Consider the following 19,684-nt stretch of genomic DNA (forward strand, 5'->3'; position numbering starts at 1 on the left):
AGGAAGGCAGTGCTGAGAACCAGTAACAGGGGTCCCAGATCTGGTTCCCTGAGGAAGTAACACTTCCCAGGGAGGGTCTAAGGAAACTCCCAAGTGGAGGGAGGGTGTGCGGGAAGATCTCGGCCTGCTATTAGGATACCTGGGAATGGGCCAGGGTGTCTGCTGCTCTGCGATGGGAGAGAAGGAGGGCTGAGGAACTGGCAGAACTGCTGCTGGTCCAGCTACTCCTCCTTGGTGAGCCCTGCTCTCCCCTTCAGCCTCCTTTCTGACATAGATATCTGCTCAAGGCTCTCCCACGTGGAAGTATTTCTCTGACTGCCCCTGTCCATGTTACAGTACTCTCTCCTCCAGTCCTTCAATCACTCATCCATTCACTCGCTCCTTTCTATTCACAAATAAGCCAGATAAAGCTTGGATGCTGGAAAGAGAGAAAGATAACATTTAAATTACCCAGATGTAGCTGCCATTGCTATTTTAGATCTCTCCTTCCAGGTTTTGCCTAAAAATACATTTTTATGCATTAAAAAAATGAAAAATGATACACTCTATGTAAACTACATTTAAGAAAGCACTTTTAAGATGCTATAAACACTTGGCTGCGTTTAAATATCTACACAATGCTTTTAATGGTGACCTGGGATTCTATACTGTGCATCAGAAATACTCAACCAAATGCCTACTGCCCATGCATATGCAAATATGTAGTGAACACCTGTTTGCCTGCCAGGTCTTTGTGTAGACTTTTAGACTGACTGCAGTATCTTATTTTAATAGCAATCCTATTAAAAATGATAAGTTGCTGACTATCCTTGGGGCTAAATGTCTATATAAATCTGTAATTATTGCCTTAGGAAAATTCTCAGTAGAATTTCTGGATTAAAGATGAGGCATACTTTAAAGCTAAATTACCCTCCAATTAGATTTTACCAATTTGCACTCACACGCTCTTCCTGTATTTAGTTTCCCAATAGTGTCTGTGGCAGTTTGATATGGCTATGAATTCCAAAAATAGATTTTTGGATTATGTTTTTAATCTGGTCTGTACCTGGGCATGATTAAGTTATGATTAGGGCTTTGATTGGGCCACGTCATGAGGGCATTGAGTTCCCACCCCTTGGTGAGTGGGGACTCACAGACAAAAGACATGACAAAGGACAGAGTTGGGGGTTTTTTGATGTTGGAGTTTGATGCTGAAGCCTTAAGCTGGAGCCCCAGGAAGGAAGCACACAGAGGAAAGAGAAGCGAGCCCCAGGAAGACAGAACCCTGAACCCCGAGAGAAGTAAGACCGTGGAAGGGAGGAACCCAGGAAGCCTGAACCTTTGCAGGCATCGGCAGCCATCTTGCTCCAACACGTAAAAATAGACTTTGGTACCAGAAGTAACTTATGCTTTACCGCCTGGTATCTATAAGCTCCTACCCCAAATAAATACCCTTTATAAAAGCCAACAAACTTGTGGTATTTTGCATCAGCACCCCTTTGGCTGACTAAGACAGTATCCATTACTTATTTTACTGCCTCCTCTCATTCCTCAAGCCTCTGCAGTCTGCTTTCTGTCCTCACTACTCCACCTTCCTTGTTCTCTGAAGAGGCCACCAGATTATCACCCAAAATGCCAATTTCAGTGTTTTCTTTTCTGGCCTTATCTTTATTGACCTGGTTGTGGCATTTAATATCTGAGGTCAAACTTCTCATCTTGAAAGACTCTCCTCCTTCCTTGCTCAGATAGAGCAGATCCAGTCTCGTTAACTTCATTTTACACATAGGAAACCCAGAGATGTACCAAGCCAGTTAAAAAAGACTTCAAACCCAGACCTCAAGACTCCCACAGCCTTGAGTTTTTCTCATTTTTTAAAAAATAAAAATTTTATTGAATTATATAATTCCTACATGAACATGCATAAACAATACATGTAAAGTAAAAGCCATGAACTTACAAAACAAATATGTATATCATCATACAGTGTTCCCTTACATCATCCCACCACCAACACCCTGCATTGTTGTGAACATTTGTTACAAACCATGAAAGAGCATCATGGAAATATTACTACTTAAAAAAAAAAAATTACTAGTAACGATAGTCCATATCTTACATTTGGTGTTTATTTCCCCAACACATCTGATTATTATTTTTTAAAGATTTATTTTTATTTATTTATTTCCCACCCCCTCGTTGTTTGAGCTCGCTCTTTGCTCTCTGTGCCCCTTTGCTGTCTGCTCTCTGTGTCTGCTCATCTTCTCTTTAGGAGGCACCAGGAACAGAACCTGGGATCTCCCATGTGGTAGGCCGGAGCTCAATTGCTTGAGCCACATCGACTTCCCGTCCATTTGATTATTAACACGCTGTATTACTATTATACATTTGTTATAGTTCATGAGAGAACGTTCTCATATTTGCTGAGTCTCTTTTTGAGTGTGATTTTTGGAGCCCTTGCTGATGTCTGTAAAATTTTCTAATGTTACAGAGAATTAGGTAGTAGAATTACATTCTATTTCCAGTGTTGCTAATCTAATCGGTCCTCATGGCCTTGGCTGGAACAGAGTCCAAATGAGGAGGACTCTATAGTGGAAGCTGTAGAGGGGCCCCTAACTAGGCAAGTTTCCATCCTGAAGGTTCAGCAATAAGAGAAAAGCAGGCCAGGGATTCACAGGGAGATGTCCCCTGAGAGGCTCAGGAAGGAGCTTTGGAGCCAGGAAGCTGCAGGGTGTCTTGGGCAAAGGTGATCTGGCCTTACTGGGTGATGGGGGGGGGGGGGGGTGGGGGGCTGTCACTTCTCTATTAGCACGCTCATGCGACACATATATAAGCAATAGTTGTTTCCTTGCGGACTTGGACTTGTGAGGATTTAGTATGATGATCATGCAAAAAGCTCTGGGTTCCTTGCTGGTCACTCAAAATTGATAGTTATTTGGGTTTCTTTTTTTTTTTGGAGGTACCAGGGATGGAACCCAGAACCTGTACGTGGGAGGCAGGCACTCAACCACTTGAGCTAGATCTGCTCCATTCGGGTCTTTAAATTTAACAAGGATTTTTCTGTATACATAACGATCTCATTTGGGCCTTCCAACTAGTCAACTACAGTTCATTTGAGTATTTTTATATTGGTATCTGCATACGGGTATTTTAACCACAGTTCATTGAAGCAGAAACTGAAGACCAGAGGGCGAGCACTTGGCCTCAAAACCGCCGCCAAATGGAACAGCGCAGTTACACGTTCTGCGGGATACCCTGGGCAGCTTCAGCTTCGAAGGCCACAGAACTCACCCGGCTGCCCCAGCGGCAGCCTCCAGCGCTCATGTCTGCCCCAGGTGGCTCAGCGCCATCTTTGAGCCTGGCAAAGGCGTCGCACTCCCGCTCTTCCCGTTGCCCACAAGTAGCCGCGCCTGTCCCAAGCGTACCCGTTCCTGGGACAGGGTATCTAAAACTGTTCACGCTTGTCGCAGTGGGCAAAAAGAATTATTAATCTTTTTTCTCTCGGGCCATGAAAAAAAAACGAGGTGCGACCAATTAAAAAATGGCGCCGCGAGTGTCAGCTACCCAGTTTTCCGCTCCCGGAGGCGCGGAGGCAAAGGTCACGGCGCAGCGCGCCGACGTCAGAGGGCGGAGCCGTCTCCATGGCAACCCGCGGGCTGCCCCGGGCGTTCTGTGAGGCCCGGAGCGCGGGTGCGGAGGCGCTGGCGGCAGGAAGGGCTACGAGGGCCGAGGGGCCCGGGCGGTCCGGGCTGCTTCAGGATGAGACCCTGGGCGTGGTGTCGGTGCCCTCGCAGTGGAGGGGCGCCCAGGGCATCCGCGGGGAGACGGTGAGGGCCCGGGCCCGACGCGAGTGAAGTGAGCGGGAGTGAGGGCGGGGGGGCGTCGCGTGGCAGGAGGGCAAAGTACTTGACGTCCGTTCGTTTTATTTTTATATTTTAATGCACAGAACTAGCCCTTGGTATTACTCTCGTCCAGAGGTTCCCTAGTCTTTCAACAACAACAACAAAAAAAAAGTTTTTAAACTTCTAAGGACCCCTAGGCGTTTCAAACTTTCATTAAAAAAAATCAAAGTGTGTGGTACGGTCTAGATAAACTGGTTTCCAAGTTGTTTAATCAAAAGCACACAAAAGTAGATGCTTTAATGGGATGAGGGGCTGGTCTAATGGGTGCCAAGCCCTCTGCAGAGGCGTCTGTGTAGACTTGGAATGCCAGCCACATGCCTAGCAGTGTTTTGGTGCTGGGGATTGATTCATCAGTGAAGGAGACAGAGGTCTCCCTTGTGGAGCTTTCATGGGGTGGTTGCAGGAGATAGAAAATAAACAGTCTATGAGATAGATGACTAAATATGTAATATGTTAGAAGGACTGGTGCCATAGACAAAAGAAAAGAAAGGGTGAGGAGGACTGGGTTGGCAAATAGGAGGGTGGACTGCGGCATGGCCAGGGTGGGCTTCTTTCATAGTGTTGTCATTTCAGCAAAGACTAGGAGTGAGAGAGTTGGCCAAGTGGATCCCTCCAGTACAGGGGTGCAGGCAGAATGGGCAAGTGACACCTAGTGGGCTAAGGCAAATCTGGTCAGTTTGAGCAGGCAGGTGGGCTGGAGAGGACGGAAGGAAGGGGAGAGTGGTCCCAGTTGAGGCCAGAGAGGCTAAGGAGAGACAGGTCAAGTTGGGCCTGGTAGATCCTTGTAGATCATCGTAGATCATCCTAAGGGCTTTGACTTTACCTCTGAATGAAAATAAGCATATCAGGGTGCTGCACATTGTTTACAAGAGAAAACAGGCTTAGCTTGCCACACAGATAGCAGAACCTGCAGAGAGCCCAGGTCCTCACCAACACAGAGGAGGTTTCCACGAAGTCTCACTTAGGACACGTTTCTTGCCTCAGACCAAACAGTCTGCTGATCTCAAGCCAGGATGTGATCTAGCTTCAAAATGCTTCCACATTCCCATACTGAATTGGAATTGTTCTAGTCAAAAGCAGAGGCAGTGAACATTTTAGTTAAATCTGTCCATCCTTATAGATAAAGGTATATTTCCCATACACTGGCCTTTTAAAAAATGCCTGAAAAAGCTCCTGCTTGCTGAAAATTATTATTTTAGAAGACTTCAGGTTGGGAACCACTGTTTTAGTTGATCTCTTTTTTGCAGAGAATGAGATTAAAGCTTATTTTCTTTTTAAAAAGATTTATTTACCCCCCCCCCCCCCCACATTCCCGTTGTTGGCACTCGCTGTCTACTGGTGTGCTCTCTCTGCTCGTCTTTTTAGGAAGCCCTGGGAACCGAACTAGGACCTCCCATATGGGAGGGAGGTGCCTAATTGCTTGAGCCATCTCCGCACCCTGCTTGTTTGTCTCTCATTGTGTATCCTTGTTGTGTCATTTCGTGGTGTCATCTCACTACACCAGCCCATTGCGCCAGCTCACTGTCTTGCTTATCTTCTGTAGTATGCACTAGGAACTGAACCCCGGATCTCCCATGTGGTAGGTGGGTGCCCAACTGCTTGAGCCACATCTACTTCCCTGTTATTTTTCTTGTAGCTACAGTTTTAACCTCTAGGGTTCTAAGAAATGATTCTAGTACTTGGTATAAAATTGTTTTTATCTATGAGGGTTGTTCATTTTGAATCAGAGCCTCTTCTGTCTTGCTGAATGAGGGGTACACCCTTTATTAAGTTGTAAGAAGTTGCAGAGGCCAGAAAAAGTGGTAAGTTGCTCTTTCCAAATTAACTTTTTTACTCTTTATAACAGTAATCTATGTCCAAAATTTAGAAAAAATCCAGATAAACAAAAAACTGGAAATAAAAATCACCTACAAACATCTCATTTCTCAGCCATTTGTGTCTCTTCAGTCTCATTTTTTCTCCTCTTTTGGCCCATCTTCTCCCTTTTTTTTTTCTTTTCTTTTTTCTCCTCCTCCTCCTCCTTTTTTTTTTTTTTTAACAAAAATGGACTCACAGTATGCATTACATTTTATAAACCCACTTTTTCCACCTAATACTTCCTGAACATCTTTCTCTATTTGAAAAGATTTTTTTTCTATAACTTCAATTATTTAGCTATTCTCATTCAAAGGATCTTTAGGTTGTTCCCAGTTTTCCTCTAGTATCAACAGCCTGTGATGAATGTTGTAGCTAAATTTTTATAGTTTCTTAGCTACTTTTTAAGTTCTTTTAGAAAAGTTGAATAGTGATCTTTGCTTAGCACATGTAGCAGTGCAAATATTGGAGATACTTTACAACAGTGCAGGTACTTTCACATTGCAGTGATGGATTTTAAAAAGTATTAATGGTCTGTTACCTAACTTTTCTTGTCATATCTGGATCTGTTCACAGAAGGGCAGGGACCTGGATTTAGAATTGGAAGATCAGGGTTTAATGTTTGGATTCTTATTATTGGGGGATTTTGCACAGTGGGTTTTATTACAATACTTCTTATGGGGTTTCATGAGATTACTGATTTGCCATTTAAAAGCAAATTGCTGTTCCATTGGGAAGGGATTGTGAGTCGACCAGTCGGGCTGTTTGAGATAGAAAGCTTCTAAACACCCCTTACTCCGCCACTGTTTCTTGAACTTGGCTAATGCTGGAATGCCCTAGAGAATTTTGAATAATTTGAATACCTGGTCTTTTCCTGCAGAGATTCTGACTTCATTGGTATGTGGTGTGACATTGGAATCTGCTTTTATAAAAGCTCCCAGGCGTTTTTGATGTATAGCTAAATTCAGGAACCACTAATTTAATCCATCCTGTTTCCAGCAGAATTATCTTTTTAAAGCACCATTCTGATGCTGTCAAAATGTTGGATGCTTTTTTTTTTTTTTTTTTTTTTTGAGGTAAGAAGATATTTTTTTTAAATATTTATTTATTATTATTATTTTTTTATTACATTAAAAAATATATATGAGGTCCCATTCAACCCCACCGCCCCCGCCCCCCACTCCCCCCACAGCAACACTCTCTCCCATCATCGTGATACATCCATTGCACCTGGTAAGTTCATCTCTGAGCATCACTGCACCCCATAGTCAATGGTCCACATCATAGCCCAGACTCTCTCACGTTCCATCCAGTGGGCCCTGGGGGGATCTACAGTGTCCCGTAATTGTCCGTGAAGCAGTATCCAGGACAACTCCACGTCCCGAAAACGCCTCCACATCTCATCTCTTCCTCCCGTTCCCCACACCCAGCAGCCCCCATGGCTACCGTTCCCACACCCATTTCACATTTCCTCTGTGGACATTGGATTGGTTGTGTCCATTGCACACCTATGTCAAGTGAGGGCTTAGATTCCACATGGGTACTGGATGCACTCTTCCCGCTTCTAGTTGTAGACACTCTAGGCTCCATGCTGTGGTGGTTGACCTTCTTCAACTCCATGTTAGCTGAGTGGAGTAAGTCCAATAAGTCAAAGTGTAGGAGCTGAAGTCTGTTGAGGCTCTGGGCCTGGGTGTCATATTATCAGTCCAGAGATTCAAATCCCCTACATATATCTTAAACTCAGCACCAACTACAATTCCAATAAAGTAGCATGCAAGTCTTGTGAAAAGAGATCCCCTCTGAGTCCATTTCCATCACGCAGAAACACCAGCTCCAAAGAAGGGCCATCTGTCATGGCAGTGAACCCCTTCTGCCATGACCATAGAACCCGTGGGTCTCTTTATCCCTCAAAAGAACCAATACCTGGGGTTGTATCTACCTTATCTGTCTCTTAGACTCTGTTCAGTTGTACATAGGGGTATTCCTTCTGACAACCTCCAGACTCTTTTTTAGAGACTCACAGCCTTATAATCTCATTTCTCCTCTCCATTTCCCCCTTACATTAGGTCAAACCGCTTCCCGAAGTCATGTTATTATATGTAGACAGGTATATTCTGCTGTTCCGCATTGAATCTTTAATTCAAGGACATTTTCTAGTTGCTTCTTCAGCTGGTATGTGGTAGTGATCCCTCGGTGCCAGGGAGGCTCATCCCCGGGTGTCGTGTCCCACGCTGGGGGGAATGCATCACATCTACACGCTGAGTTTGGCTGTGAGAGTGGCCACATCTGAGTAACATGAAGGCTGTCAGGAGGAAACCCCCAGGCACAATGCTACTCTAGGCCTTGTTCATATTGCAGGTGCATAGGCTCAAAAGTGTAGCCATTAATATCAAGGGCCCACTGTTGGGCCCTCCTTCCTTCCTGGTTCTTGCCGTTGCACCTGGAGGATTGCCGCTGCTCTCCCAGGGCCCACAACAGTGACCCCCCGGCCAGGAGCCCAGTACCCCCCCAGCTGTTGTTTTTAATTGTTTCCACTATGAGTATATATAGACATTACCATATACCCTGGGCATATGCCCTGTATAACTCCCTGTCAACCATATATATCCTGTCAATAACATCCCATATCAGTATTCCTCCGCTGCCATTGTTGAACCACTCTGTGATCCACAACTTCCCGTAAAGTGAATCCCAACATAATGTCAGCTTCAGAAGAGTCTTAGATCACCAAAATTCGTATATACAATATACAGTATTTCCCCAGATCCACCATAAAACCTTTTCCCTTCCACAGCAATAATCTTTTAACTTATTCATATCATATTTCCTGAAACTGATGTACAGATTCCGAAACTATAGTTTTCAAACAAGGTAACATTTGTGCTTACTATGTGGTCCATACTTTAGGTTGTACAGTTTTCTAAATTTTTTAGTTATCCTATGTTTTGTCTTATGGTTTTCATTATTCGTCTGTCGTCCCCTATATGTTTTTGGTGTAATATTAGCTGTTTTATATTCATCCTCGTGTACTCTCACATAACTCCTCTTTTGCCCCCTTATTTACCTTTGTTCTATCCATTGCACGTCCATTTTCCCCTCCCCTTAGGGCCCACAACGCCTGCCAATCTAATGCCCTGGGAGCCGTCCTTTCTCACGAGAGATACAGTTCTCTCTATTCGACGGCATTAGTCTTCCCCAGGATATGGGTCCACCCCACCCAATGGTAGAACGCACCTTGGCAAAATGAGCCTTCAGCTATTCCCTCCGGAGTCCGTCCTGCATCAGACCATACCCCCTGAGCGTCCTAACCAGGTGACCCTCCTACTTATACTTTGATACGTTTTACTCAACATTTAGTTCTCAACAAACTTCTGGCACTCTCCCATGTTTGTATGTTGCCCCTCCCTCCCACCTATTTCTTGGACCATATTACCCCTCTTCCCATCCCCAGCCCCCCTCAAACCCAGAAAACCCCACCCAAAGGTAACCCCTTGCCCCCATTTTGTCCCTTCTTTGTGCTCATACTTACCCCCAGCTCATCACAGAGTCCACCCCTACAGACATTAACTCACATCCTTCCTCCACCCCCCGATTTCCAGTAAGCCACTTTTCCAGACTCTAGCTCTCTGAGGCAGTTAACTTATTTCATATCATTGAGGTCATATAGTATTTGTCCTTCAATGCCTGGGTTGCTTCACTTAACATAAGATTCTCAAGGTTCATCCATGTTATCACGTGCGATTGTAGTGTATTGGTTCTTACAGCTGAGTAGTATTCCATTGTGTGTATATACCACATTTTATTGATCCACTCATCTGTTGATGGACTTTTGGATTGATTCCAACTTTTGGCGATGGTGAACAATGCTGCTATGAACATTGGTGTACATATATCGGTTTGTGTCCTTGTTTTCAGATCTGATGGGTATATACCCAGCAGTGGTATTGCTGGGTCATATGGCAAATCTATGGATAATTTTTTGAGAAACTGCCAAACTGTCCTCCAGAATGGTTGGATCCTTCTGCATTCCCACCAGCAATGGATGAGTGTTCCCCTTTCTTCACATCCTCTCCAGCATTTGTATTCTACTGTTTTTTTCATGGCTGCCAATCTTATGGGAGTAAGATGGTATCTCATTGTAGTTTTGATTTGCATTTCCCTGATAGCTAGGGATTTGGAGCATTTTTTCATGTGCTTTTTAGCCATTTGTATTTCTTCTTTGGAGAAGTGTCTGTTTAAATCTTTTTCCCATTTTTTAAATGGGTTGTTTATCTTTTTGTTTTCGAGATATATGCGTTCTTTATATATGCAAGTTATAAGTCTCTTATCAGATATATGGTTGCCAAATATTTTCTCCCATTGTGTGGGTTCCCTTTTTACTTTCTTGACAAACTCCTTTGAGGTGCAGAAGGCTTTAATTTTGAGGTAGTCCCATTTATCTATTTGTTCTTTTGCTGCTCGTGCTTTTGGTGTGATATTCATGAAGCTATTTCCTATTACAAGGTCCTGTAGATGTTTCCCTACACTGCTTTCTAAGGTCTTTATGGTCTTGGCTCTTATATTTAGGTCTTTGATCCATCTAGAGTTGATCTTTGTATAAGGTGTGAGATGGTAATCCTCTTTCATTCTTCTACATATGGCTATCCAGTTCTCCAGGCACCATTTGTTGAATAGGCCATTCTCTCCCAGTTGAGAGGGTTTGGTGGCTTTATCGAATATTATATGGCTATATACATGAGGTTCTATATCTGAACTTTCAATTCGATTCCATTGGTCTGTGTGTCTCTCCTTATGCCAGTACCATGCTGTTTTCACTACTGTAGCTTTGTAGTATGTTTTGAAGTCAGGAAGTGTGATTCCTCCTATTTCGTTTTTCTTTTTCAATATGTCTTTGGCTATTCGGGGCCTCTTTTTATTCCAAATAAATTTCATAGTTAGTTTTTCTAGTTCCTTAAAGAAGGCTGTGTTGATTTTTATTGGGATTGCATTGAATGTGTAGATCAGTTTTGGTAGGATAGACATCTTAATAATATTCAGTCTTCCTATCCATGAACAGGGAATATTCTTCCATTTATTTAGGTCTTCTTTGATTTCCTTGAACAATCTTGTATAGTTCTCGATGTATAAGTTTTTTACCTCTTTAGTTAAATTTATTCCTAAGTATTTGATTTTTTTATTTACTATTGTGAATGGTATTTGTTTCTTGATTTCCTCCTGATCTTGCTCATTATTGGTGTATAGAAATGCTACTGATTTTTGCGCATTGATCTTATAACCTGCGACTTTGCTAAACTCATTTATGAGTTCTAGGAGCTTTGTTGAGGATCTCTCAGGGTTTTCTATATATAGGATCATGTCATCTGCAAATAATGAAATTTTGACTTCTTCCCTTCCAATTTGAATGCCTTTTATATCTGGTTCTTGTCTCAGTGCTCGAGCCAGTACTTCCAAGACAATGTTAAATAGGAGCGGAGACAATGGGCATCCTTGTCTTGTTCCTGATTTTAGAGGGAAGGATTTCAGGACTTCGCCATTGTAAACAATGTTGGCTTTAGGTTTTTCATATATACTCTTTATCATGTTCAAAAAGTTTCCTTGTATTCCGATCTTTTGGAGTGTTTTTATCAGGAAGGGGTGCTGTATTTTGTCAAATGCCTTTTCTGCATCTATAGATATAATCATGTGGTTTTTTTCTCTCAATCTGTTTATATGGTGTATTACATTGATTGATTTTCTTATGTTGAACCATCCTTGCATACCTGGGATAAATCCCACTTGGTCATGGTGTATAATTCGTTTAATGTGTTGTTGAATACGATTAGCAAGTATTTTGTTAAGTATTTTTGCGTCTAGGTTCATTAGAGAAATTGGTCTGTAATTTTCCTTTCTTGTGGTGTCTTTGTTTGGCTTTGGTACTAGGGTAATGTTGGCATCATAGAAGGAATTAGGCAGTGTTCCTTCTGTTTCGATTTTTTGGAATAGTTTCAACAGGATTGGTGTTAGTTCTTTCTGGAATGTTTTGTAGAATTCACCTGTGAAGCCGTCTGGCCCTGGGCTCTTCTTAGTTGGGAGATTTTTAATGACTGATTCTATCTCTTTGCTTGTGAATGGTTTGTTAAGATCATCAATTTCTTCTTTCGTCAGTATGGGCTGCTTATGTATTTCTAGGAATTTGTCCATTTCCTCTAAATTGTCATTTTTGTTGGAATATAGTTTTTCAAAGTATCCTCTTATGATAGTCTTTATTTCTGTGGGGTCAGTGGTGATATCACCTTTCTCATTTCTTATTTTGTGTATTTGCATCTTTTCTCTTTTTTTCTTTGTTAGTCTCGCTAAAGGTTTGTCAATTTTGTTGATCTTCTCAAAAAACCAGCTCTTGGTCTTGTTTATTTTTTCAAGTGCTTTCTTATTTTCTATTTCATTTAGTTCTGCTCTTATCTTTGTTATTTCCTTCCTTCTTCTTTCTGTTGGGTTACTTTGTTGTTGTTTTTCTAATTCCTTCAAATGTGCAGTTAATTCTTCAATTTCTGCTCTTTCTTCTTTTTTGATATATGAATTTATGGCTATAAATTTCCCTCTCAGTACCGCTTTTGCTGCATCCCATAAATTTTGGTATGTTGTGTTATCATTATCATTTGTTTCAAGGTAGTCATTGATTTCTTTTGAGATTTCCTCTTTGACCCACTGTTTTTCTAAGAGTGTGCTGTTTAATTTCCAAATTGTCGTGTGAAGTCTGGGTCTCTGTCCCTTGCAAATTTCCAGCTTGACTCCACTGTGGTCAGAGATATTGTTTTGTATGATTTCGATCTTTCTGAATTCATTAAGCCTTTCTTTGTGGCCTAGCACATGGTCAATCTTGGAGAATGTTCCATGAGCGCTTGAGAAAAATGTATATCCTGCTGTGTTTGGGTGTAATGATCTATATATGTCTATTAGATCCAGCTCTTCTAATATACTGTTCAAATGTTTTGTTTCTTTAGTGATTCTCTTTTGAGATGTTCTGTCCAGAGTTGATAGTGGTGTATTAAAATCCCCCACTATAATTGTAGATGCATCTATTCTTTCACTTAGTTTTTCCAGCGTTTGCCTCACATATTTAGAGGCGCCCTTGTTAGGAGCATAAATATTTATGATTGTTCGATCTTCTTGACAAATTGTCCCTTTCACTAAAATATAGTATCCTTCTTTGTCTCTCACAATTGTTTCGCATTTAAAGTCTATTTTGTCTGATATTAATATAGCTACTCCTGCCTTTTTTTGGTTGTTGTTTGCTTGTATGATTGTTTTCCAGCCATTCACTTTCAACCTCCATGAGTCTCTGGGTCTAAGATGTGTCTGTTGTAGGCAGCATATAGATGGGTCGTATTTCCTTATCCAGTGTCCCAGTCTGAATCTTTTGATAGGTGAGTTTAATCCGTTGACATTCAGTGTTATTACGTTTAGAGAGTTATTTATGGTAGCCATATTTTGGTTGGATTTGTGTTTGTTATATTTTGTTTGTATTATTTTATTTTCCCCTTCTATTTTTGTCTTTCTTGTTGCTTTTACACTCTCCTCCATCTCTGACTGTCCTGTTTTTTCCTTTCTTCCTGCAGAATTCCCTTAAGAATTTCTTGAAGGGGAGGTTTCTTGTTGATATACTCTTTCAGTTTCTGTTTATCTGTGAATATTTTGAACTCTCCATCATTTTTGAATGCTAGTTTAGCTGGATAGAGTATTCTTGGTTGGAGATTTTTTTCCTTTAGTACCTTGACTATATCATACCACTGCCTTCTTGCCTCCATCGTTTCAGATGAGAAATCAGCACTTAATCTTATGGAGTTTCCCTTGTATGTGATGGTTTTCTTTTCTCTTGCTGCTTTTAGAATTTTTTCTTTGTCTTGAGCATTGGATAATTTGACAAGTATATGTCTTGGGGTGGGCCTGTTGGGGTTTATGTCCAGTGGAGTGCGCTGTGCTTCTTGGATATGTACATCTGTCTCTTTCAGTAGATTTGGGAAGTTTTCATTCATTATTTCCTGCAACACTCCTTCTGACCCCTTTCCCTTCTCTTCTCCTTCTGGAATGCCTATAATACGTATGTTTGAGCGTTTTGCGTTATCATTCAGGTCCCTAAGTCCTATCTGGATTTTTTCTACCTTTTTATTGACCACTTCTACTATCTGTTTGATTTCCAATGCACTGTCTTCCACATCACTAATTCTCTGCTCTGCCTCTTCTAGTCTGCTGATATTTGCTGCAAGTGTATTTTTGATTTCTTGAATTGTGGTGTTCATTTCCATCATATCTGTTATTTTTTTGCGCATGTCTGCAATTTCCCCTCCAAGTGTTGTCTTCACGCTGTTAACCTCTTTCATTACTTCATCAAATTTGTCGGTGATAAATGTTCTGAGATCTTTCATTGCTTGTGCGAAGTCCTGCCCCCCTTCCTGATTTTCAGTTTGTTGACTGGATTCAGCCATGTTTTCCTGATTACTGGTTTGGTTTGTAGATTTTTGTTGCTGTCTTGTCAACATTTTTTCTTGACGGGTTTAATCAGTTCCTTAGCTTCTTTGTCTAGTCTTGGAGATTAATTAGCTGTTGTTTTTGCGTAAGTGTTATATCTTCTCTTTGTCACTTTGTTCTTCTTATTCCAATTTCTTATTGCTAGTTAAGCTCACCTTAAAGGAAAGTATTAGTGCTGGGGAAAGTCAATTGTGTAAGGAAGGAAAAAGTGTGAAGTAGTATTGGTGATATATGTTTACAAAGCAACAATATGAGTTCTGGGAGGATGGAGGTTAGATCATGTAAATTGTGTAGAGTTATAGTAGTAGGAAAGTACCTATAATGAGGTAGACGACTGAATATGGGAGGAATGTGGTACGTACTAAGAGGCTATTGTTTTCGTGAGAGAGGGAAAGAGAAAAGAAAGGTAATAGTTTCAGGGACGAATACCAGATGGAAAACTAAACAAAGGTATTAGAAATTAAGAGTTAGACACTTTGTGGATCAAAGAAAGGGAGATGGAATATAGGAGAGATAGCAGATGGTGGAGGATATCAAGTTGTAGGGGAAAGGGGATAGTGTAGATAGGCTAAATCTATTCACAGAGAAATGAGGCAGTGGAGGGTGAGGAAACCCAGGAAATGTGAGGTATTTCCTGTAGGACCTATTGTATTGTTAAGGTAAAATAGTATAAGAAGAATATTGGGGACAAGAAAGAGAGGATTGAAAAAAAAAAAAGAACAACAAGAACAACAACAACAACAAAAAATAAAAAATAAAAAAAAAAATAAAAAAAAAAACAAAACAAAGAACAGAAACCCCGCCGCCAGGCTCGGCTGGGCTCAGCTGGGCTCCGGTCCCCCGCCCGCCGCCCGCCGCGGCTCGGCTGGGCTCGGCTGAGCTCGGCTTTCCTGCCCGCCGCCCAGCGCAGCGTGGCTGGGCTTGTCCCCCCCACCCGCTGCGGCTCAGCCGGGCTCGGCCGGACTCGGCTGGACTCGGCTTCCCCGCCCACCGCCCGCCGCTGCTGCGAAGCGCGGCTCGGCTCTCCCGCCCGCCGCCGGCCGCGGCACGACTAGGCTCGGCTGGGCTTGTCTCCTTCGCCCGCCGCGGCACAGCGCGGCTCGGCTCTCCCGCCCGCCACCTGCCACGGTGCTAGCTGCCTCGGCTCCGCCTACCCAAGGAGGGAGTCCTCCACACGTAGCTGGGATCTCCGTGTATATTTCACAGATGGATCCTCTCTGTTACCTTCCCTCCAAATCGATGTCCAGACACCTCCGGACCAGGAAAAATCCCGAGACAGCCGGTCCCAAAGAGTCTCCGACGCCTCCCAGCCGATTCCCCCCAGGAGCTAGTAACCGGGAAGTTCACTCAGCCGCCATCTTGCCTCCCCCTCCTGAAAAGTCCCAAATTATATCTTATAGACCAGTCCTTTCCGTTACCTTCCCACCAAATCGATGTCCAGACACTTCCTGCCCTGAAAAAATCCTGAAAAAGCCTGGTCCCGGAGAACCTCCAGCGGTGCCCAGCTGCCTCTTCCCAGGAGAGACGGCAAGGCAAGCTCACTCAGCCACCATCTTGCCGGAAGTCCTGGATGCTTTTTTGACATTCCAGACTGTCTCCTTTGATGAATTGATTATGAGCTCCCTGAGGGCAGGGAGTAGGTCCTGTGTATTTTTGCATCTCCCAGAGGCCCCCTGGAAATGCTGATTGAGTCATAGCCCTGTGTTCTTTCATTTCAGCTGCTTCAGCATTTCTCGCTCTCTGCTGTTAGTTAAATCCAGCTGCCTCCCTGCCTGACTTTGCAGATTCCTGAAGGTAGTGGCCTCCCTCTCCTAGACCTGGCGGCACCTTCTTTCCTCTGCTGTTCCCCAACATAGGGCACCCCCTGCTGGAGCATGTTTGTCTTTAATCCGGGGTCTGGTCTCTTCGAGATTTTCAAGGGAGAATTAAACCAGTTGCACTCAGTGTTTTTGAGTTTGCTAGACAGTTTTGGTACTAGATTTTTTTCAAAGCACATGTGAAGGGTTTAAAATACTTAGGACAACATCAAAATAGTCTTCAGTAATTCCAACACAAAGGTGACTAGCATGACAGCGCCTCCTAATTTCTAAGAAAACATCCAATTATTGTCCTCTACACTTGATTGTCATTCAGCTCCAAGTCATTCCTCGAGTAGCCCTTCATTGGCCTCATATATCGAAGATGGCAAGTTCAGATAAACAGGGGATTACACCTTGATGCTGGTCGTTACGGCACAGTTTTTGAGGTCTCATTTGAGATAACTTAATCATCCAGATCACATCCTCAAACCCAGTCAGCTCAACATTGCATCTGACAAGATATTCCTGTCACATTGTATCTGCTCAAAAATTCTTGGTCAGATTTTGGCAGGGTATCCGTGTGGGGTTTGCTGGGTGCTGATAAAGAGCCACTGAATTACCCCACTGAATTGCTCTACTATCACATCGTGTGTTTGTGTGTGTGTGTGTGTGCGCGTGTGTGCAGGACTTGGAAGGGAATTGAGTGTGGAGGGGAGGACTTCAGAATGAAGGGAGCCAGAGGAAAAAGAAGGGGAAGTGGCAATGGGCAGCCACTCCCAGAGGGCTCGGGCAGTGTCCCTTTGGTAGGCTCTCCTTTAGCAGTCCCTCAGCCTCTGGAGAGGAGCCCTGCCACCCCACTTACCCCAGGTGAAACCTTGGCCCAAGGCGTGGGAATGGTGGGTGATAAGGAGAGGCAATGGAAGAAAGAACGTGAGTGTTGTCTGCACAGTGCAAAGCATGGCTTGAACCCTGGAGTTGAGCCATGGGACTAAAGGGAAGGCTTTGGAGGTAATGGTCCTCCCCTTCAGACAAAAGGCCAAGAAAAGCATATGAAGGAGGGGCTTAGCCTAGCCCTGGGGGGTTCTGAGGGTAAGAGGCCCCTTGCCCCTGTAGGAGTGGCATCATCTGGTAGCTTCTTAGAAAACACAATGTCAGCCCCATGACAGACCTACCTGGACCGTAAAAGGGGGGTGGGGTGGGAGGGCAGCAATTTGTGTTCTAACAAGCCCTCCAGGTGATTCTGAGGCTGCTGCTCTGCAGGAGTCTCTAGGTTCCTTTTCACTGGGGAGCCTCGTGTGCCCGCTCAGGTGGGTTCCGAGCCCAGAGGCTGCTCCACAGCGGTGCTCACGGTCCTCGGTGTTTGTAGGTGGAGGGGAGGTAAACAGGGAGCCCGCCTTGGGCAGCAGGTCAACACGCACACACACACAGTATGGTACTGTATTTCCTCAACTGGAGAACATCTTCCTCTGCCCCCACGGACATTTTGACAGATCTTAGGAAAAGGAGGTCTCACACATATTACCAAATGTATATTTTATATAGTTTTCCCCTGAAGAAGTTGCTAAATAACTGGTATGTTTTATACTTATTCTTGGACCTATGTTTAATTTCTCTCGGATATATGTTGCTACTATTTTTAAAAATAGACTTTTTAAGATTTATTTATTTATTTTCTCCCCCCTCCCTCCATTGTCTGCTCTCTCTGTCCATTCGTTGTATGTTCTTCTGTGCCTGCTTGTATTCTCATTAGGTGGCTCTGGGAACCAATCCTGGGACCTTCCGGAGTAGGAGAGAGGTGATCATTCTCTTGTGCCACCTCAGCTTCCTGGTCTGCTGCATCTCTTATTGTCTCTCCTCTGTGTCTCTTTTTGTTGCATCATCTTGCTGCGTCAGCTCTCCGCGTGGGCTAGCACTCCTGTGCAGGGCGGCACTGACCCATAACTCCTATTACCCACCATCCCCAGATTCCCCTATTATTAACATCTTGTATGTTAATGTGCGCTACAGTTGATGAGCCAATATTGATACATTATTGTTATTAATATTATTTTTAAAGACTTATTTAATTATTTCTCCCCACCCTCTCATTGTTTTGCTCTTGCTATGTTTGTTCATCTTGTTTCTTTAGGAGACATTGGAAATTGAACCCGGTACCTCCAGTGCAGAAGGGAATCACCTAATCCCTTAAGCCACCTCCATTCCCTGCTTTTTTGGGTCTCTAATTAAGGTCTTCCTCCTGTGTCTCTTGTTGTGTCATCTTGTTGTGTCATCTTGCTATGCCTTCCCGTCACGTCAGCTTCCCTGTCTTGCCCATCTTCTCTAGGAGGCACCCAGAACCTCTGCTCCTTGCTTCTTGTGTCTCTCATCATGTTTTTATTCTTCTGTCTGTTGCATCATCTTGTTTTGCCAACTTACTGTGCCTGCAGCTTGCTGTCTTCTTTAGAAGACACCAGGAACCGAACCACAGACCTCCCATGTGATAGGCATGAGCCCAGTTGCTTGAGCCACATCCGCTTCCCGAGACATTATTATTTTTTTCCTCCTCTTCCCCACCCCTGCTGTTTTTGCAGTCTGTGTCCATTTGCTGTGTGATCTTCTGTGTCTGTTTCTTTTTTTTTTTTTGTCTGCTCATTTTCTCCTCCAGGCTTCACCAATTTTCGATCCTGGGGACCTCTGAAGTAGGAGAGAGGTTCCCTGTTACTTGCACCACCTCAGTTCTTGGTTTCTATTGTGTCTCGCTTTGACTCTCCCCTGCATCTCTTCTTTTTTTTGTTGCATCATCTTGGGGCATCACTCCCCGTGTGGTCCTGGCACACCTTTACCAGGAGGCCCCAGGAGTCGAACCCGGGTCCTCCCATATGGTAGATGGAAGCCCAGTTGCTTGAGCCACATCCCCTTCCCCTGATACATTATTATCAACTAAGTCCATAATTTACATTAGGGGTTACTTTGTGTTGTAAGCTCTGTGGGCTTTGACAAGTGCATAATGTCATGTGTCCGCCATTATAGTATCATACAGAATAGTTTCACTATCCTGAAACGCCCTCGGCCCTATCTATTCATTCCTTCCCCCCACTCTTCCTGAACCTTGGCTACCACTGATCTTTTTACTGGCTTTGTAGTTTTGGCTTTTTTCAGAGTGTCATGTTATTGAAATCATATAATATGTAGCCTTTTCAGACTGGCTTCTTTCAATTAGTAATATACAAATATGTGTTTTTGTGGCTGGATAGCTCATTTCCTTTTTATTATTATTAATTAATTTTTTATTTTTAAAATTTATTTCTCTCCCCTTCCCCCCAGTTGTCTGTTCGCTGTGTCCATTCGCTGTGTGTTCTTCTGTGGCCACTTCTTTCCTTATCAGTGGCACTGGAAATCTGTGTTTGTTTCTTTTTTTAAAAAAAGATTTATTTATTTATTTATTTCTCTTCCCTACCCCCCCCACCCCCGTTGTCTGTTCTCTGTGTCTATTCGCTGCTTCTTGTTTCTTTGTTCGCTTCTGTTGTTGTCAGTGGCATGGGAATCTGTATCTCTTTTTGTTGCATCATCTTGTTGTGTCAGTTCTCCGTGTGGGTGGCGCCATTCTTAGGCAGGCTGCACTTTCTTTCACACTGGGGAACTCTCCTTATGGGGCGCACTCCTTGCACG

At 43.3% G+C, this 19,684-nt stretch overlaps 1 protein-coding gene across 1 annotated transcript in view; it reads left to right on the plus strand.

The window, feature by feature from the left end:
* The first annotated feature begins 3,617 nt into the window (after positions 1-3,617).
* The window catches only part of DYNC2I2 (dynein 2 intermediate chain 2), a 37,930-nt gene continuing 21,863 nt past the window's right edge, over positions 3,618-19,684 (plus strand). Inside the window, exon 1 of the mRNA XM_004476441.4 lies at positions 3,618-3,803. Coding sequence (XP_004476498.2) covers positions 3,618-3,803 — 186 coding nt within the window. The remainder of the gene's footprint in view (positions 3,804-19,684) is intronic.

Source organism: Dasypus novemcinctus, chromosome 8 (genome assembly GCF_030445035.2).
Source record: "Dasypus novemcinctus isolate mDasNov1 chromosome 8, mDasNov1.1.hap2, whole genome shotgun sequence".
Classification (NCBI taxonomy): Eukaryota; Metazoa; Chordata; class Mammalia; order Cingulata; family Dasypodidae; genus Dasypus; species Dasypus novemcinctus.